The 20,796-nt window shown below is 45.8% G+C and overlaps 2 protein-coding genes and 1 long non-coding RNA gene across 5 annotated transcripts in view; 1 reads left to right on the top strand and 2 right to left on the bottom strand.

Moving 5' to 3' along the window:
- Positions 1 to 2,178: 2,178 nt before the first annotated feature.
- On the bottom strand, positions 2,179 to 15,439 carry EEF1G (eukaryotic translation elongation factor 1 gamma). The gene is made up of 10 exons (XM_077115992.1): positions 15,306 to 15,439; positions 14,106 to 14,264; positions 13,410 to 13,473; positions 13,116 to 13,258; positions 12,468 to 12,611; positions 10,813 to 10,942; positions 10,209 to 10,413; positions 2,879 to 3,051; positions 2,656 to 2,780; positions 2,179 to 2,415 (listed from the first exon to the last, which is right to left on the bottom strand). The coding sequence occupies exons 1-10, from the start codon at positions 15,315 to 15,317 to the stop codon at positions 2,257 to 2,259; spliced, it is 1,314 nt and encodes a 437-aa protein (XP_076972107.1). The 5' UTR covers positions 15,318 to 15,439; the 3' UTR covers positions 2,179 to 2,256.
- On the top strand, positions 15,404 to 20,695 carry LOC143646721 (uncharacterized). Of its 2 annotated transcripts, XR_013157595.1 has the most exons (3): positions 15,458 to 15,728; positions 16,528 to 16,635; positions 18,681 to 20,695. It is a non-coding gene; the product is annotated as an uncharacterized LOC143646721 (long non-coding RNA). The 2 variants fall into 2 exon arrangements; XR_013157594.1 differs by lacking the exon at positions 18,681 to 20,695 and having other exon boundaries at positions 15,404 to 15,728; positions 16,528 to 16,609.
- TUT1 (terminal uridylyl transferase 1, U6 snRNA-specific) overlaps positions 16,489 to 20,796 on the bottom strand; it is a 54,071-nt gene continuing 49,763 nt past the window's right edge. For both annotated transcript variants that reach the window (XM_077115990.1, XM_077115989.1), the window contains exons 5-9: positions 19,391 to 19,860; positions 18,674 to 18,783; positions 18,395 to 18,505; positions 18,112 to 18,204; positions 16,489 to 17,686 (exon numbers count right to left, since the gene is read on the bottom strand). In XM_077115990.1, coding sequence (XP_076972105.1) covers positions 16,539 to 17,686; positions 18,112 to 18,204; positions 18,395 to 18,505; positions 18,674 to 18,783; positions 19,391 to 19,860 — 1,932 coding nt within the window. In that variant the 3' untranslated portion in view covers positions 16,489 to 16,538. The remainder of the gene's footprint in view (positions 17,687 to 18,111; positions 18,205 to 18,394; positions 18,506 to 18,673; positions 18,784 to 19,390; positions 19,861 to 20,796) is intronic.

Below are 20,796 nucleotides of genomic sequence, written 5' to 3'. Positions count from 1 at the left end.
TCATTCTACTCCAAGTTCCTCAATATCACGCCCACAGTCCTCAGCCCCAGATCTATTCGCAGTACCCCCCCACCCCGTCCCTTCCCGCCGCGCAGGCCCCAGGCCCCCTGCTGGCGCGCGCGGGATCTTACGCGCGGGGACACGAGCCCTAGGTGGCGCGCTGGCGGCCCGAGGCTCCCGGGCAAGCTGGGAAAACTACCCAGCAACCGGGCACGTCACCGAGCGCGGGCTCTAACTGGCTGCCAGGAGCGAGGTGGGCGGGACCGTCCCGCCCAGCAAGGGAAGAAGCCGGGGAAGGCCAGGCTCCAGCAAGCCGCGCGGGGCCCACGCGGGGGTGGAGAGGGCGCGAGTCCCGAGCCGGGGGCTGTGCGGTGACTCAGGCGTCCCCGGGGCAAGGCGGGGACCGAACGAACTCCAGCTGCGCTTCCCCTCTTTCTCGCCCGACTTCTACCGCTAGGAATGTCCACTGTTAACCCCTTCCCGGCCCACGAGAGCGAGGAAGAGGCAATTCCATCCCACAACACCCCCTAGAGGCCAACAGCGCAGCCTTCCGGGGGCCGCAGCCCCCTCCTCCCTCCGATCTCCTTCCATTTGTGGGTACTTCCCACCCCAAAAGCGCAGGCCTAGCTTCATCCGACAAGCCTGTGCCACCAACCCTGGCCCGGCTCGCTCAGAACCAAACCGCCAGGGCCAGAGGCTCAGGAGGCAGGCCAGGAGGATGAGTCATCCTTCCTGCAGTCTCGGAGGACAGCTAGAGATGGAGGTCCCCTCCCAGTCCACGTGGGCTCTAACCCAGCAGCCCCGCCCCCTCCCCTCAGGAACTTTTCACATTCGGGCCCCACTCCTGGGCCTCTCAAACCTAACCTACTGGCACAACTTGGCCTCTCCTGCATAAATCTTGGGCTATTGGTATTAAGAGAATACCACGGACGTAGTGAATCAAGATTGCACAAAGGGGTGTGGTGAGAAACTGAATTTGGAAGGGGGGTCTGACAGGTTTGGTGAGGCCCCACCAAGCTCAGGACACACCCCAAGCCAGCAACCAGCACTTCTGGACCCTATCTAAGGGGAACTCAGAATGTTCAGAAGCAATTCAGGTGTTAAGTTCAGTTCCACCTCAGCCAGGGAGTAAGGAATGAGCAAGAACCCATACTCATTAACCCGAATGCCAACCTATAAATCTCCTCTGTCTGTTACTCCACTGAAAGCCAAATGCCAATAAAATGTCCCCTGCTACAGATTACAACGCAGTTCCTTCCCAGGCTGCCAGCCCCTTGTCTGTACCTGGTCACTTTCTTGCCCTCCCAAGCCAAGAGGTCCCTTTCTCTGCCCTAAGAATCCAAACAAAGGACCATAACCCAAAAGCCAAAAGGCAGTCATGACTGTCTGCATTAGCCTTAAAACCTGAATCAAAGTGGAGTTTTCCAGTTTCAACAGAGCCACTAACTTTACAGGAAGATCTTCAGGGTTCAGAAAACTCAGAGGACAAACCATCACTGAAAACAGGATAATAAAAATTAAGCTCATGGGAGAAAAATGGTTAACCACTGGTGTGAGCAGGGTGGATGACGGTTCTACAGTCTGGAAGGCAGCTAAGTGATTATGAATCCGCTAAGTTAAAAACCCTGCCTGCACCACTTAGGATGTGATCACAGAGAAGTTAGATTTTTGAACCTCTACTTCGTTGTAAAACAGGATACCACCACAGCCGATAAGGAGCAGCCACAAGGACAGAGCCTGGCCTTCCTGCAAGTTAAACTATAAGTCTTGGATGCCACCACTCATCTACCTCCAAGGACAGTTGTGGGGAATAAGGTAAAAGTTCCCGGCTCACTGGGTGCTATCACTAACGGTTAGTTCTTACCGTTATCAGTATTCTCTCCCTTTACTGGGGAAGATCTGGAATCTAAGTCCCAAGAATTAGGCTGGTGCAAAGCGCCACACCACCAGCCACCCTAACTGCTCCCAACCTTTTCAAGCTAGAAGAGTCATCACAGTAGAAGAGGCAGGGCAATAAATCAAAACCGAGGAGGGGCCTCTATTTCTGCTCTCTTGAAGACTTCTTCCCTGCAATATGAGATGTCACAGGTACCGCCGATATTTACAATACTCTGCTTCAAAATATCTACTCCCCTTAGAGGGAGCCATCACTTATAAAGGAGGCAGGACATGAAAAGATTCAATGTTCAGTTTCCTTTAATGACCCCCATCTCCCTGAAGGGCAGGTGCAGGCAACTGGGTGATGGCAAGAGATGTTCACTTGAAGATCTTGCCCTGATTGAAGGCTTTGCCCACATGCTGGAAGGCCCCCTGCCAGGAAAAATACTCTCGGACCAGCGTCTGGGTCTCCTCGCTGCCAGGATCCAGCTTCCTCCATGTGTATGACTCATAGTCCACCTGCCAATCTGGACTCAGCTGGGGATAAAAGGCCAGGAAAGAAAATAAGTGGTCAGTATTCGAACACTGTCCCACACCGTGTTATTTCTGGGTCAGAGACATGTCATGAGATCCCAGGACTCCTGTGAATGCGAACAGCTCCTGCCTACACATTTCTTGATCTCTCCTACATGTCTACCAGCCAGAGAAGAAAACGCTGTACTTGCAGTATCCTTGCCCCATTCTAAAGAGAGAGATTCTCCTCCTCTACACCCTCACCGGAAAGGCAAGCTCCTGGCCTCGGAAGACCCACACTCCAGAAATGGAACTGCTGTTGTTGGTTCCAAAGAGGATGACACTGGCAAAGGAATTCTTCCTCAGCTTGTCCAATCGCTGGAACATTCCTAAGGGAGTGAGGGAGAACATTCAGCTTCTGGAACCACATCAAACACAATCTTGTGCCCCCACCCCATTCCTCTTCTCAGATCCACCCTCTTCTCACCACTGATGAGGTTGCAGCTCATGAAGGTCTGGGTGAGCTCTTCAGGGAAGCGGTACTCAGAATACCACAGGGACCAGCCATCCTTATCAAAGTGCTCCCAGAAATGCGGCAGCGCCACTGTAAGTGTGTCCTCATTGGAATACTTGCGCTTAAATTCATCCAACACAAAGGTACTGATTGGAGGGAAAAAAAAACCAAGGTCAATGAGAAGTTCCTACTGAGACAGCAAAGGACGATACAGAGAAGAGAAGTGAAGGAACTCCTTTTCACTTCTCCTGCCCCTCCTGCGGCTGTTTTCAATGAGTCACAGTTTCCAATTCACCCAACCCTCTTTCTCCTACCACACGGGCCTCTAACACTGCAAGCAGCAAACACTTTCAAAGGGCCTCCACCTCAAACCTTACAGTCCCTCTCTCTGCCCAGACACAAGTTCAGATGCTGTCTTTGAAGCCATCTGGCCCATTAAACCAAGAATGCCAGCACTGACATAGGGGAGCTCATTTCCCACATGACAAAGGTTCTGGTTTTGCTTTGTTTCCTTTCAATTATAAAAATACATGCTCACTGAAGAAAATCACTAGTAATGCCAGTAAACAAGGATAGCTAATATTCTAATGTATTTCCCTCTGGCCTTTCTTTGATCTTCAAAGCTGAAGCCATATAGATGCTTTTGTAGTATTTATTTTTGTGCCTTTTATCTATTTCAACACCTTTACTGGTTTACTTGCTTCAGTTGTTCACTAGGATAAATAACACCACAATGAGAATTCCTATTATTTCACTTAATCCTCACATCAAACTGGTTAGACTGTTACCCTCCCTTAGTAGATAAGGGTAAGTGATTTGCCCAAGGTTACACTGTAGCAAAGCAGATAATCTATCCTTTAACCAAAGATTCTAGGTTCTTTTCCAAATGCATACTACAGATCTCATCTGATGAATTTTTTTAACTTTATTAATTAAAAAAATTAACATTTAGAAATCATTCCATTCTACATATATAATCAGCAATTCTTAATATCATCACATAGTTGCATATTCATCATTTCTTAGTACATTTGCATCGATTCAGAAAAAGAACCAAAAAGACAACAGAAAAAGAAATAAAACGATGAGAAAAAAACTATACGTACCATACCCCTTACCCCTAGCTTTCATTTACCATTATTTCAAACTGAATTTTAACATTTGTTCCCCCTATTATTTATTTTTATTCCATATGTTCTACTCTTCTGTTGATATAGTAGCTAAAAGAAGCATCAGACACAAGGTTTTCACATTCACAGAGTCTCATTGTGAAAGCTATATCATTGTTCAATCATCATCAAGAAACAAGGCTACTGGAACACAGCACTACATTTTCATGCAATTCCCTCCAGCCTCTCCACTACATCTTTAACAAAGTGATACCTACTTAATGCGTAAGAATAACCTCCAGGATAACCTCTCGATTGTTTGGAATCTCTCAGCCATTGACACTTTGTCTCATTTTACTCTTCCCCCTTTTGGTCGAGAAGGTTCTCTCAGTCTCTTGATGTTAACTCTCAGCTCATTCTAGGGTTTTTCTCAGTCCTTTGATGCTGAGTCTCAGCTCATTCCAGGATCTTTGTCCCAGGTTGCCAGGAAGGTCCACACCCCTGGGAGTGATGTCCCACGTAGACAGGGGGAGGGTGGTGAGACTGCTCACCATATTGGCTGGAGAGAGAGGCCACATCTGAGCAACAGAAGAGGCTCTCTTGGGGGTGACTCTTAGGCCTAAATTTTAAGTAGACTTGACCTATCCTTTGTGGGGTTAAGTTTCATGTGAACAAACCCCAAGACTGGGGGCTCAGCCTATAGCTTTGGCTGTCCACACTGCTTGTGAGAATATCAAGAATTCAACTTGGGGAAGTTGAATTTCTCCCCACTCTCACCATTCCCTGAAGGGGGCTTGCAAATACTTTTCCAGTCACTGATCAAATCATTCTGGGATTCATCAGGGGATCACTCTGGACAAACCAACAAAATCTCATGTGAGGGCCACAGTGGCTCAGCAGGTAAGAGAGCTTGCCTGCCATTCCCGAGGACCAGGGTTCAATTCCTGGTGTCTGCCCATGTAAAAAAGAAAAAAAGAGTAAAATCTCATGTGCTACCTGAGATTCCAAGTACTTATGACATTCAATCAAACTATCTACATGAGTTATATTAGGAAATGCTCTAGTCAAAATCTAAATTTTGTAACAAATAAACATTTTTTGCTTTAGTCTCACACATAATGTGACATTTTAAAGTATTAGTTATCCTCTATTTTTCAGCACCCTGCAATAATGACAATCCTTTGTTCTTCCTCATGCAAAAACATTTTTAAAATTTGTACATTGTACATTTCATTATTATTATACACTCTAGGCATTCCTAGATTATATCATCTCAATCTTTACCATCTTTCTTTCTGATTTCATTTATGTCCCCAGCCATCCTCCCTCTATCATTCTCACATGTAGCTTCAGTGTTTTAACATAATTACCTTACAGTAAGGTAGTATTGTGCTGTCCATTTCTGAGTTTTTGTATCCAGTCCTGTTGCACAGTCCGTATCCCTTCAGCTCCAATTACCCACTATCTTACCCTATTTCTATCTCCTGATGGTCTCTGTTACCAATGACATATTCCAAGTTTACTCACTAATGTCGATTCATATCAGTGAGACCATACAGTATTTGTCCTTTAGTTTTTGGCTAGTCTCACTCAGCATAATGTTCTCTAGGTCCATCCATGTTGTTACATACTTCATAAGTTTATTCTGTCTTAGAGCTGCATAATATTCCATCGTATGTATATACCACAGTTTGTTTAGCCACTCGTCTGTTGATGGACATTTTGCCTGTTTCCATCTCCTTGCAATTGTAAATAATGCTGCTATAAACATTGGTGTGCAAATGTCCGTTTGTGTCTTTGCCCTTAAGTCCTCTGAGTAGATACCTAGCAATGGTATTGCTGGGTCATATGGCAATTCTATATTCAGCTTTTTGAGGAACCGCCAAACTGCCTTCCACAGTGGTTGCACCATTTGACATTCCCACCAACAGTGGATAAGTGTGCCTCTTTCTCCACATCCTCTCCAGCACTTGTCGTTTTCTGTTTTGTTGATAATGGCCATTCTGGTGAATGTGAGATGATATCTCATTGTGGTTTTGATTTGCATTTCTCTAATGGCCAGGGACATTGAGCATCTCTTCATGTACCTTTTGGCCATTTGTATTTCCTCTTCTGAGAAGTGTCTGTTCAAGTCTTTTTCCCACTTTGTAATTGGATTGGCTGTCTTTTTGTTGTTGAGTTGAACAATCTCTTTATAAATTCTGGATACTAGACCTTTATCTGATATGTCGTTTCCAAATATTGTCTCCCATTGTGTAGGCTGTCTTTCTACTTTCTTGATGAAGTTCTTTGATGCACAACAGTGTTTAATTTTGAGGAGCTCCCATTTCTTTCTTTCTTTCTTCAGTGCTCTTGCTTTAGGTTTAAGGTCCATAAAACCGCCTCCAATTGTAAGATTCATAAGATATCTCCCTACATTTCCCTCTAACTGTTTTATGGTCTTAGACCTATTGTTTAGATCTTTGATCCATTTTGAGTTAACTTTTGTATAGGGTGTGAGATACGGGTCCTCTTTCATTCTTTTGCATATGGATATCCAGTTCTCTAGGCACCATTTATTGAAGAGACTGTTCTGTCCCAGGTGAGTTGGCTTGACTGCCTTATCAAAGATCAAATGTCCATAGATGAGAGGGTTCTGATGAACTTTTAAGACCTCAACCAACCAAAAAAATGGGTTTGGGTATTTTTCTCCACCTGCTGTGGAAGGGTTTGAACTTTACTATTTATGGCTACTGAGCTGCTTCTGAAACAGTTTAGCTGGAAGGCCTTAAAAAAACTACAACTAAATCTTGGACAAATGATAGTCTTGGTTTGAAGGCATCATCTCTGTGATGTCAAAAATCCTGTGGACAGAACACCTAGGGCAATATAATAAGATTCCACAAGGGTTCCATGCACTAGAGTAACCTCCCAGAAACCTACAACCTTCAGATGGGCCCCTCGTCCAGATAAGTCCTGAAACCTAGCCCAGCCTCTCCAGAACATCAGATAGTTTCTTCTCCCTACCCCATATTAGTGACAGACCTTTCCAATATCAAAAACTTAGAATGGCCATAGCCCAAAACACCCCTAAAGAGAGGGATGGAAAGATCAAAGGTGATGGTGGAGTTATACAGAGAAGACAGGATTTAACAAATGAATATGAATGCTGAATCATTAAACTGATATCTCCTTTAATCTCCAGTATTTTAGAGCAGCTAGAAGTAAAAACCTAAAATTATGAATTGTAACCCATGTCAAACTCTGAAATACGTTCTACAACTAATTGTGGTGCAGTGCTTTGGAATTTATAGCTTTTTTGTATATATGTTATTTTTCACCAAAAAATAAGGAAAAAAAGCCGACTGTGATGATAGAAAAATATTTAAGCTCTCTTAGCCTCCTACATTCTGGATGGAGCAGCTAGAAGGAAAATTCTGAGATCATATGGTAGTCCATGACAAACACTGGGATCTGTCCTGTAACTACTTGTTGAAGAGTGCTTTGAAAACTATGGCTTTTTTTTCTTTGCTTTGTACGTTATACTATACATTAAAAAATATCAAAAAAAAAAAAAAAATCCCTGCAGACAGAGCATGCCTTTATTTGACATAAAGGCATTTACAGATGTAATTAAGGTAAAAATCTCAAGATGAGATCAACCTGGATTAGAGCTGGGCCCGAATTCAGTGACCGGTGTCCTTATAAGAGACAGAAAAGACGAAGGTAGACACATAGAGAAGGCCATGTGAAGATGGAGACAGAGACTGCTGTGACGTACCACACCAGAGACCAGTCAGTGCCCGGTAAGGGAGTATTCTTCACTAGAAGCCTTAAGAGGCAGCTCAGCCCTGCTGACACCTTGACTTTGGACATCTATTTCTAGAACTGTAAGATAATAAATTCTTGTTTAAAAAAAAAAAAATCCTGGGGAAAAATATTTTTGGTGACCCAGTAGGACATCATGGTAATATTTCAGACAGACAATACTGCACATTCCAAGGAGGACATGGGAAAATGCAAAGTTTATTAAAGATTTTAAGTTTACTGCCTGGTTTATTTTCTGCCCAGAGTACAGACCTAATATATGTGAAAATCTCTAGCTAACAATTAACAGCGCCTGTATTACAATAACACACTATAATTTGTGTCAGTTCAATCACAGATTATTTACACACACCAAAAATCCTGCTCACTCTTGATGCTGGACTCTAAAAATAAATTTTAATAGGAAACACATTAATTTAAATAGGAAATACATCTTAAAAGGCATGTAATAAGGAGTTGCAATAAGTACCGAAGAGTAAGAGCTCTGAACTACAAGTGCTCCTCAAATGGGGAAGAAGCAGTGTTTACTAACCACACATTATAGTGGTTTGTAATTTACAACTTTAAGCACATTATTATGACCTTACCAGGGGTGCTCTTTCATACCAGCTTATTTCAAAACCATTACAAACTGGGGAGGTTAAATGTGAATCCCAACAGACCAAGTAATGAAACTATGGGGGGGAAAAAACTCTGGGAATGGCAAAAAAAAGTGAGCAAGAAAAGTGGAGAGAAAAGGACTACAAAGCAAAGTGACCACGAAAAATACATTTCTCATACTGCTTGATAAAATGACTTGGGGCATACTTAAAACTAGGCCTAAGAGTCACCCCCAAGAGAACCTCTTTTGTTGCTCGGATGTGGCCTCTCTCTCCAGCCAACACAACAAGCAAACTCACTACCCTCCCCCATCTACGTTGGACATGACTCCCAGGGGTGTGGACCTTCCTGGCAACATGGGACAGAAATGCTGGAATGAGCATCAAGGGATTGAGAAAACCTCTAGAATGAGCTGAGACTCAGCATCAGAGGATTGAGAAAACCTTCTCGACCAAAAAAGGGGGAAAAATGAAATGAGACAAAATAAAGTGTCCATGGCTGAGAGATTCCAAACAGAGTCAAGAGGTTATCCTGGAGGTTATTCTTACGCATTAAACAGATATCATCTTGTTAGTCAAGATGTAATGGAGAGTCTGGAGGGAACTGCCCGAAAATGTAGAGCTGTGTTACAGCAGCCATGTTTCTTGAAGATGATTGTATAATGATACAGCTTTCACAATGTGACTGTGTGATTGTGAAAACCTCGTGTCTGATGCTCCTTTTATCTACCTTATCAACAGATGAGTAAAACATATGGAATAAAAATAAATAATACTGGGAACAAATGTTAAAATAAATTTAGTAGACTGAAATGCTAGTGATTAAAGAAAGGAAGGGTAGGGGGTATGGTATGCATGAATTTTTTTCTGTTGTCTTTTTATTTCTTTTTCTGAATTGAAGCAAATGTTCCAAGAAATGATCATGATGATGAATATGCAACTATGTGATGATATTGTGTATTACTGATTTATACATGTAGAACGGATAAAAAGTTACTAATGTTTGCGTTTGTTTGGTGTTTTTTGGTATTTAAAAAAATTTTTTTAAATAAAAAAAAATAAAAAAAAAAAAATGACCTGGGGCAGTGAATGAAGAAAAACTTGACAGTGGAGATCTGGGCAAGCACTGGGTGTGTCCCACTTTTTTCCACACCAAACATTTCTTTCTTCCAAGAACATCTATCTGCATTTACTGAAAGATGATACTGACAACCACCCCATTCACTGCCTTCTCCTTTAGGGGTTCCCTAATTTTGGAAGCAACTGGACAGATACTATGTAGCCAAGGTCATCCTTTCTCTTAGAGAACAATTTCCATTCAATCTAATTCATCTAAACAGCAAAAATACAACCCACTCACATGACATTGCTCTGGCATATGCTGCCTCAGGAAAGCCAGACCCACAAAGGAGAGCAGGTATAGGCTCTCTGAACCTTCTTCCTTGGCCTCCTCAAGGAAGGATCCCAAATATTCCTAATGAGCATGCTCGAGACCAGTTTACCTCATCATCAAATTCCTTGCCTTCCTATTTTCTTTGCTAGAAAGGGAATTACAATATTCCCTAATCCAAGTACTTGGAACTTGCTTTCTACTTTATAAATTCATTCAATTCTTGATGATAAATTCAGAAAGTTGCTTTATCTGCAACTAACATAAATCTTTTGAGTATGATAAACCCAAAATTCTGGACTGTAACTATAATGTATGTGTGTGTGTGTGTGTGTCAGGACTTGTGGAAGGGAAGAGGTCTTCTCACGTCCCACATCCACACCCTCAAATATCCTTACCTCTTGGGCAAGTGAGCAAAGGGATCTTTGGCCTTTGGCTCAGCAGCCAGCGCCTGCTCACACTCATCCATCTCCTCCTCAGGAGCAGGAGTAGCTGCCTTTTTCTCCTCTTTCCGCTCAGCCTGGGGCTTCTGCTTCTCCTCCCGTGGGGCTTTCTCTTTCCGTGGGGTGTCCTTTTTAGGCTGGCTCTCTGCAAACTTCTTAGCTGGGGCAGAGAGAGAGGCAGGAGAGTGGATATCCCTCCAAGACCAATATCCAGATCCCTCCAAGACCAGGCAACAAGCAGAGGGATATGGTGGCTGGGAAAGTTAACGGGCCCAGGTTTTAGATGGCCCCACCACCAAATGAGCAGGGAAATAATCTCCACCAACAAATACAATTTACATCACAACCCTATATATTTACACAACAAGAGTATATACATCTCTGTATGTGTATAAAACAAGTTTCATAAAATAATTATCAGTACTCCATGTTACACTCTACATTCTGTGAGCCCACACAATCTAAGAGCTAGAAAGGAAATCAATGAGCAGACCAGATCCTGCCCCTGGCCACCAGCAGGTTGATGTCACACGTGCTTCTCCACCTCCTTCAGACTTACCATCAAATTGGGCCATCTTCTCACAGAGTTTCACCTCCCCCAACACAGCCCGGAACTGGGGCTGGTTAATGCAGGTGAGGAACCAGCGATTGGTATTGGGGAAGGCCTGGCGAAAAGAAGGCTCAAGGACCTGCCCAAGACATAAGAGTGGAAAAAACTCAGTAGGAGGAAGGGCCCTGAAGAGTTTCAAGCCAGAGCCAAGAGATCCTCAGCTCTTTCTCTACCAGAGATCCACTTACCACTTTCCTCTACAACCTCCATAGACAGCAGCTCTCTAGAACACCATCTTACACTGAAGGGTTACTTCTCATTTATTTTTCTAATCTCTTTTTGCAGTCCAGGTCCAATTTAATAGGATGACTCAGGCTATCCCACACTTACTATGAACTGGTATCACTTGGTAGGAGTAATATTCATATTGTGCCTTGCTCTTTTGTAAGACCATTTCAGGTATATCATTATCATTTATCATTATGTCATACATCAACAAAATTTTAAAACCAAGACAAAACAAAAAAGGTGGGAACTAAATAAATAATAGGGGGACAAAGGGTAAAATAAATTGGGTAGATGGAAATACTAGTGGTCATTGAGAGGGAGGGGCATGGGGCATGGAAATATGAGTTTTTTCTTTTTGTTTCTTTTTCTGAAGTGATGCAAAGTTCGAAAAAATGGTCATGGTAATGTATACACATCTATGTTATGATACTGTGAGCCACTGATTGTACACCACGTATGTATGGAATGTATGTGTGAAGATTTCTCAATAAAATATTTTTAAAAAGAAAGAAAAAAGGTAGGAACCAATAGAGGACTATCAACTACTTACTTTGCCAAATAAAATGCTAAAAAAATTATAGAAACCTACTGTCTATCTTAAATGATATATGCATATACTATCATGAAATTTCAACAAGAATATTGAAGGCAAAAAATGTATAAATGTTCCAGAAGGATGGATAGTCTCCATGATGAACTCCCCAGGCTGGTTCTGGAGTGCCTGGGTTCAAGTTCAACCATAGGCACTTACTAGCTGCATGCCCTAAGGCAAGTACATTTCTCTTCACCCATACAACCAGTGGCGACTCACCCAGATGAGCTTTGTAAGGCCCCTGGCCCTGGTCCGGTACGCATGGGCACCTTTCTTTCTTTTATCATTTTACCATCCTGGACCAGCATCAGTCTAAGAGCTGTTTGGGAAGTAGTGAGATGCATCTCCTTTGACCCAATAACCTCCACGGGGATTACGACTACCCTAATTTTATAGATCACAGAGGAAAAACGAGACCAGACAAATTAAAACACTCAACCATCTCTACACTTATAACCCTTAACTAGTAAGTAATGAAGCCGAGACTTGAAACTATATCCGTCTCTCAAAGATTCTGTTGCTGAAGCTACCACCACAGGTTTTCTAAGAAATATGGGAAAAATAAGACATCTTGGCTGCCGCACAGAAACTATTGGCAATAGAACATTACCAAACTTCTCAGAGAGAGGGAAAGCAGAGCCCTAATACTGAATACTGAGATTCCAACTGTCCTACTGACTAAGCTTTACCTCATACTCCCTCCTACAATGAAGTGCTCAGCGGGTCACAGGTTGTCACTTTATTTCTGATCCCCTAGGCCGACCTGATTCTTTATGAACCTCACCTGTTTGTAGAGCCACAACAGGGTGCAGACAACTGTGATGTCAGCCAGGGTCACACGTTCACCCACCAGAAAAGTCCTTGTCTTCAAGTGAGCATCCAGCAGCCCCAGAATTCGCCTCACCTCCTCCTTTGCGTTCTCTGTGGCCTGTTGAATTAAAATGACCCAATGGGTAAGTGGGTACCACTCCCTTTCCTCCCACACTGTTGGAACTAAGGTAGCTATTTCACTTCCTGAATCCTAGCTCACCCCCACCCTCTTTCAGTCAGGAGTCAGATACTAGGATCATTCCAAATGAATCACAAAAGAAACCCTCTTTAATATAATTTTTTTAATTGTGCTAAATTTCTTCATAATACAGCCAGGCCTCTGTATTATAGTCAATACAGAGGCCTGTATTGACTATAGTCACACAGGAACCCCAAAGGTCACCTGGTCTAACCAGCCCCCCCACCCCACCATTTAGCATGACATTCCTAGAGCCCAAATCTCTCCTCTGACCACTCATGACATTGGGTATGTCTGACAAAGAACCTAGACTTCTCCCACGGCCCACTGCTCCAAACTTACATCCCTGAGATTAGGGAGTACCCCTCAATACTCAGGAGATGATGCCATCCCTGCCCCTGACTTCTAAGTCCCGAAGCTCACCTGTTTGTTGTGATGCATGATGCCCAAGGTGGGGAACACCCAAGTACTGGCTGGGGGGACTATGTCGCTGTCAGCAAAGCTCACCCACTGCACCACCTGGGCTGCTGCCTCTGGAGTTCTTCCCCGCAGCTCCTCATTGCTCACTGCAGAGGCAGAACACAAAGAGTCAGGAACTCTGGAAACAAGCCAACACTAAACCAGATCCCTGAGGATTCCTTTCCTCTTCCACTCCAGCACACCCTGACTTAGCGACTCCATCCCTCCCCTCCAGACCCTTCCACTCCCGCAAATTACCATAGTAGGCGATGGCATTGCTCTCAAACACACAGAATCCATCGTCACCCTCAAATGCTGGAACCTGGGGACAAAGCATCCATAAGATAATGCAAAATACTCAGAGAGCTCTCACTAGCCAGTCCCAAGAACTGCGTTTGATAAAATTTTTTACAAAGGCTGATAACCCTTGCTATCCAAACTCAGGAGACGAAAACACTGTTGAACAAGGCATCCCTTGCTATAAGAGCTCTCAATATCAGAACAAATAAACCCAAAGAATTTAGATATGATCAGGTATTTGTATAAAATCCCTCAATCAGATTATAAGCACAAGACTTAGGAACCAAGTCGTCTTCACTCATTACGGTTTTAGGGTTTTACCCACAGAGCACTGGACCTCCTCTACCATTAGCATGGTTATGCACATATCACTAAAACCCTGCTCACAGTAGATACTTGATATTTTTACACCGAAAACACTTGGTTAACTCATTCTCTTTCCCACAGATATGAACTTTATAAAAAGTTCTGGAAAAAGTTAATGCATTATGCCTCACAGCTGCACGTGAATCTACAATTATCTCAAAATAAAATAAAAATTAAAGCAAACAAAAATCACTGGAAGGAAATCCTTTTGAGGATGGAAGCCTTCTCCAGAGCTACAGAATCGATCAGAGGGCTGTCCTTGGTTGTCAGGATCACTTTCTCACTCACCTTGCCGGCAGGAAATTTGCGAAGAAATTCAGGAGTGCGGTTGGTTTGGCCAAAGTGGAAGTGGGGTGGTGCGGAGAGCACGCGGACCTGAGCCCCGCTGTACTGAGCAGCAATGAGGGCCTTGAAGGCCCTCCAGTTTTCCGGATATGTGTACAGGGTCTGTGCAGGAGAAGTGGGAACAGATGAATGAGAGGGGCCCGGATGCCATCTGAAGATTACTTCCCTGAGTAATGCCAACCTGTTCAACTCACTCTTACTCTCTCGGAAGAACCAAAGTTCTTTATTATCTCTCAGATGTAATCAGAGTCCTTCAAATACCGAGGCAAAACTACACACCAAGTGCTAAATAAAGCTTGCTGACAGATGTGACCTTTCCTAAGGACACCTCTAAAAGCATTCTCTTCCCTCAACTATATGTCCACGAAATCCAGACCTTCCAGCTCCCTGAGACTCCATCTGCTGATAAACATAGTACTCCTTCCTTCCTCCGGGCCCTTGTTTCATTCATTGATGGTTACTGATAACCTAACTAACTACTCCTACTGCTGTGCCACCTTTGTCTCTAAGGTACACACGCAAAACAAGAAATGTCCACGTTTCCCTCAGACTAGCCACGGAGAAGCCGAATTGCACCCCCTCTTCCCAAATCAAGCCCTCTTCCTAAAGGGCCTTCCTTCTTTCCTCACGGATAGGACCGCTCCGGTCCTGCCCCGCAGGGAGCTCCCCGGTGTTGCCTTCCCTCCTATTAACCGGGCCTGCGGGGTCCGGAGATCCCTCGGGTTCCCAAAACTCCGTGAGAGGTGACCCTTAACTGGCCAGACGCACCCGCCCACAAAGACCCTCTCCTTAATAACCCTGTCACCGCTGTTGCCCCACAAAACGGTCGCAGAAGTTCCATCAGTCTGCCTGGGTCCCGTGCCTGGAGGTGGCAATAAGCCCTAAGCCTTTTTCAGGCCCCAGACGACCCGGACCCAGCGTCTCTTTTCTCTTCCACTCCCGACCCTACACCGCTGGCTTCCGAGAGCCCCAGCCTCAGTTCCCCTCTGGGCCGTGGGAGGCCCCCTCTCAACAGTACGATCTCTAGACCCCACAACGGCCCCTCCACGTGGCTCCAGAACTTCTCCGGCGCCGGCTGCCCCGACTCGGGAAGAGGATGGCGGCGGATAGGGTGACCTGGATCGCCAGAGCCGGCAAACTTACCCCAGCCGCCATGGTGATTCCGCAGAGAAAGGGGGTGGGGCCCTCGGCGCTGCCGCAAAGTGAGCCGTCAGGGGCAGAAGGGAGGGGGGAAGGGGAGAGCCATGGAGTAACAGCAGCCGGAAAGCGAGGACGGCACAGAAGGCATACGCACGACAGTTCGATACTCCCTGCCGTTGCACAGGAAAAAAGAAGGGGGTGGGGCCTGCTGGCCGCGCGGAACAAGCTCGTGGTGCGCAGTGGCGCTTCCTTGACCCTCCCCGCCTCTCAGGAGTGGCCAGTTGAAGACTCGATGTGGAGTTGAAGGCGCGGAGGGAGGGAAAACTGTGAGAACCCGCTGGAAAAGCCGCCCCTTCGCGGCTACGTGGCCCTGCAGTCAGCCTGGCACGACCGAGCCCCGGCGCGCCGGACCTGTGAGGTCCGGAGGTAACTTGGGGGCCAAGCTCCTAACATCATGATTGTTTGGAAATCACGGGTGCGAGACAGCCCTCCAGCGCGGAGGTGGCAGTTCCTCAAATTCCTTTAGTAGCCTGTTTTTTTTTCTAAAAAAGGATCTGTAGCTCATTGGGGCCCAAGTCTGAAACCACTTGTGAAAGTGAGCTTTTCTCACCTCAAACCACCTGGCAGCATCCCGGATGCCGCTACTGCGAAAAGAAAAAGGGCGCTAGTCCCCGGACCGGCAAAGGAAAGAGGAGTAAGGGAGAACGCAGCAATAATGCCCCCATCCCCGGTCAGAGCTGACCCTGGAAGGGTTGACAATTCAGTATCCCTAAATACCCATGGGCTGTCCTTTACCCACGCTCAGGTCCGAAAATCTTCTACCCAACTTAAGAGCAGAATGAACTCTATGGAAAGGAGGAACCCAAAAGTTCGGCCCCGTCACCATACATCTTTGGGGTAGCATTGTAAATGTTGAGGCACACTTGGTTTTTCTCACAAGTCCTGCTCAACCGATCCACGGCCCATCATTCAAAAACTCTGCCTGCATGCCCTCTAGGGGCCTGATACCACACTATCCTGGGCACTGCCTGCAACTTGTCATAATGTGAAGAAAACAGAGCACGGTGGCCACAGAAGGCCCCCCTGGGAAGGCTGCATTTAAGGCTTGGAGGAGAAAGAGAAAAGGGCAAGTACTGGGTGGGAGGAGAGCTAGTGTCAGGTGGAAATTAGAGAAAACTAGAAAGCATTTGTATCAAACTAGCAGCTTTATTTTATTGTCCTATAGGGTCTCTGTCTTCACTTGAGAAGATTTTTAAGTGCCTGAGGGAGGAAAAGCTGTAAGAAATGATAAAGATCGGGGAACAGGCCTTGGGAATCTTGGAGTGCGGTCACAGTGAGTGCCTGGTCAGCTTGGGAGACAGAGGCTACAAAGGTCAGAAGAGGCTCCGCCTCTGGCCTCCGTTCACCACCGCTCAGTTCCTGAGTAACCCGAGCCTCAGTCACCAGCCATTCTGTTCCAGTGCCAGCACCATGTCCTCCTCCTTCCTTGGTTTGCTGCTGCTGCATGCGTCTCCGGGCACGCCGCCGCCCCTGCCACACACGGTGCCACAAGGCACAGCGCCAACTCGCTGAGGAGAGGGATGCCTTCTTCCCTGTCTCACCCTGGGACCCTTGCTGGGCTACCTCAGGTCCCTTGGGCCCCTGCTCTGCCCGTGCTGCATGGCCTGGCTGCTCCCCTTCTCCCGTGGCTAGGTGTTCTCCAGTTGTTAAGGGCAGTTCCCCTGGCTGCTCAGGGCTCCGCATAGCCCAGTCCAGCACCGTCTCTCCAACCTCTACAACCATTTCTTCTACCCCATCTTCACCAAAGCCCCCTGAACATCCCTGCTGTTCCTCCTCCTTCCCCTCCTCACAGTTCTGTTTCTGTCCATCAAGTTTCAATCTTTTGCTTGCCCCTCCCTGGAGAGACTCTCCAGTTCCACCTCCCTCTGATCGTGGTCTCTTGGCTCCCTGCTCTATTTGGCATCCCAGTGCTTCCCTTAACACCTGGACCAGGGTAGCCGTGAGCTGGGGGAAGGGAGCAGGGGGTAAGGGGATGGGTGTAGCAGACAGGAGGGCACTAGGGGAGCTGGGCTGCAGAAGAGGGAGCAGTCCCCAGTCCCGACCCCGTGAGGAACGGTGCTGGTACTGGAGGCTTCGGCAGTAACTGGCTGCTGCCCGGCAGCAGTTCTGCAGCCTTCCAGCCACCCGATTAGTCACATTGGCTGCCACATTGTGACTCAGGTCAAAGGGGTCCTGGAGATTCATAGGACCTAGGCGAAGGCCTCCCCAAAGATTTGAGGGCAGTCCCCCTGCCACAGGCAGAGCCTGGCCCTCTCGCAGGGACAGCAGCGAGCCACGAAGATCCCAGCAAGAGACACACGAGAAGAACTGGGCTAGCAGAGAACCTGGAAGAGGAAAATCAGGGAAAAGAATCATTAATAAGAAAGAGCTAATGGAGACAGATCTTACACCAGAGCCATTTCCCTAGCAGAACTTTCTCTTTTCCAAATAGTTTAGGAGACTGCCAAGGAGCCCAGTTTCTTTGCCCCTTGTAAACAAGCACTCAGCCTCTTCCCCCATGCCCCCAGCAACACCCTTGCCAAGATACTGCCCCCTCTCCTTTCTAGCAGTGTACCCTTGTTCACTTAAGTGAACTCTAGGACTCACATTGCTCTAAGGCTTGGCTGATTCACCTGTTAAATGGCAATCATAGTCTTAACTATCCCACGTGGTAGCTGTGAGAATCACACCTGGCCCACAGTGTGTGACATGTGACCTACAGCTGTGACTGATGTCATTACTAGTTCTCTCCTGAACTCCCGGAACTCACTGAGAGGCTCCACATTGGTGCTGGGCTCCAGTCTCGAGGCATCCCTGGGGAAACTACAGTCCCAGCCATCGACCTCCACCTGTTCCCCCTCACCTATAAAAATAAGAAAAGTGAAATTCAGCCTGGAAACAAAAGACTGTCAAGGGGGTGGGGGAGTGAGGAGTAGAAATGGGGGTGATAAGTGGCAAGCTCATTCCCAGAATTGCTCAGTGTGTTTAAGTGTAATGAAGAAGAGGACAGATGAAGCTGCTGAGATAGAGAGGGCAGAGGACGGCTGCTGTACCTGCTTTCTGGGTGAGCTGCGACACAGTGGGCAATACAGGAGGGTCTCTGGTCTGAAGGAAATAGATCACGAGCAAGGTCAAGGCGTAGTTATTGAGAAGGGGGCCACTCCCTGGGTAAACAATCAGTCATTCCAGTTAGATTCAAGGTGCTTCTGACCCCTTCCTTGGCAGTTTTCTCAACACCAATTCTTAAACCTGCCTCCCTTCTCTCCCTGAATCCCTGTCTTTGTTTGTCCCAATACCAACTCAGCCCTAAGCTCACCCTGATTCATTCTCACCTGACAGCCCTCGACCCTGAGCCCAGCAGCGGAGAGTGTACACGAGAGGCCGTACTCGTCCATCCAGCTCAGAGCAGAGACTCAGAAAGCGGGAGTTGTGAAGGGCCAATCTGGGACAAAGGGGAAACAACAGTGTTAGGGATCAAGAATACACTTTATCACCCCCAGTTCTCGTTCCAGACTTCCATAACTGGGACCAAATGGAAACAAGAAGGCCAGAAGGGGGTTTTCCAAAGTGTTTGCTGAAATACCGGTCTTGCTAAAAAGGTATATAAAAGGGGGTCAGGACTGAGAAATACTGCATCCTATAGGTTCATCCTGGATTTCACAGAACATGTTGTAAGACTGTTCAGTCATTAGGACGCAAAGAAACAAAAACAGGAAAGGGGAGAGAAAAGGAGGGAGGAAATATGGGAAGGAAAGGGGGAGGAGAAAGAGAGAAGACAGAAAATAAAAACCCATTTGCATTTAACTTAGCATTTCCCAAACTTATCCAACCCTGAAACCATTTTCCACATCCCTTAAAACAAGTATGCCAAAAAACACACTTCAAGAACAATGAAATGGAAGCCAGACAGTAGTGATGAGTGGCAGAAAGGGGATGGGACCAAACAACAATAATCCTGGGGCTCAGCAGGTACAGGAGCTTCCCAAACCGAGACTTCTTCCTCATCCACCCCAGAATCCTCACCCCCACACCACCCCCAACTAAGGTACCGGTTACTGAGGGAGACGTCACCATGGAGCCCTGAAGGTCGATGGCAGAACTTGACCACAGGGCGTCGAGCAGAGGGCACAGTTTGGACTCGGTACACCCCAGGGACACAACCCCGAAGAATGGACCCCACTAGTTCCAGCATGGCTGCTCCTTCTGTTTTCTCCCCCTTCAAGGTCCCTTCTAATTCCAGGGCCTTCCCCAAGTCCTCTTCTCCCCTATCCTCCTGCAGTGGAGAGGCTGGAGGCAGGGACTGGGGAGAAGCCAGGGTCTCAGAGGCCAAAGCTGAGTCCGGAGTCTGGGGCGCCACAGAGGAGGAAGGGGTTTCAAAGTCCAGAGCTTCAGAGTTTTGGGGAGAAGCTGGAGGCTGGGAGTCTGGAGGGGTGGCTGGGATGCACGCCAGGGCTTGAGAATCCAGTGGGGAAGCGAGGGCCGAATCCAAGGAGGGAGACTCTGGAGCCTTTGGGCCTGACTGTGGGCAGAAGTGAGATGAGTGAATGCTTTTCCTGTCATCCCCTAACAAAGGAACTTCCCTGTTCCCATAATAATAATAATACCTAATATTTACTGCCTGTTATGTGCCAGGCCCTATTCTAAGGGCTTTATATATAGTAATTTCATTTATCTTCACACAACTTTTTTAAAAATTAAAAATAACTTTTTAATTCTATAAAATAAACAGCCTGCATTCTTCAAAAATATCATTGTTATGAAAGAGAAAGTAAGGCGAGAAACTGTTCCAGATTAAAGACTAAATTGGTAACATAATAGTCCATTGTTGGAACACCTGAAAAAATTGGAGCAGGGAGTGTAAAGTCTTGTACCAGTGTGAAATGTATTCCACTTAGTACTGTACTACCGTTATATACTAGTATACCTTTGTTCTTAGCTTAAACACACTAGAATACTAAGGGGTAAAGGAGCATGATGTATGCAACCAACTCCCAAACATATATATATATATATTTTTTGAGTGCATGGTTCAGGAATCGAACCCGGGTCTCCTGCATGGAAGGCAAACAGTCAACCACTGAACCACCTGTGCACCCCCAAATATGTTTTTTATGAAATATATATAATGTGTTCTGTATCTGTGTGTTTGAATGTGTATAGAGAAAAGGAATAATAAAACAAAAGCTTTAAAAAAAGTCTTTCCTAATCTAAAAACAAAATCTATGTAGAAAATTAGGTAATACAGACAAGCAAAAACACAACCCCAAAATGACCTTATTGCATATTCTTATATATATATATGTAATTTAGACAACAATAAAATTACATTATACATCCATTTTGAAATCTCATTTTTTTCCTATTACAATTGCCATCTATCCCAAGTTAATCCATTTTCATCCTACCTCATTCCCATTCATATTCACATCTGTCCAATTACAGTAACGCTTTCACA

Source organism: Tamandua tetradactyla, chromosome 9 (genome assembly GCF_023851605.1).
Source record: "Tamandua tetradactyla isolate mTamTet1 chromosome 9, mTamTet1.pri, whole genome shotgun sequence".
NCBI lineage: Eukaryota > Metazoa > Chordata > Mammalia > Pilosa > Myrmecophagidae > Tamandua > Tamandua tetradactyla.
The sequence above is the reverse complement of the archived record's forward strand: the minus strand, read 5'-3'. Positions and strand labels throughout refer to the sequence as shown.

Coding starts and splice junctions, on each gene's coding strand:
- EEF1G (XM_077115992.1), bottom strand. Junction 3,052..10,208: donor TTTGCTCACTTGCCCAAGAG/GTAAGGATATTT, acceptor CCCTCCAATCAG/TACCTTTGTGTTGGATGAAT. Junction 2,781..2,878: donor GAGCTGCAACCTCATCAGTG/GTGAGAAGAGGG, acceptor TCACTCCCTTAG/GAATGTTCCAGCGATTGGAC.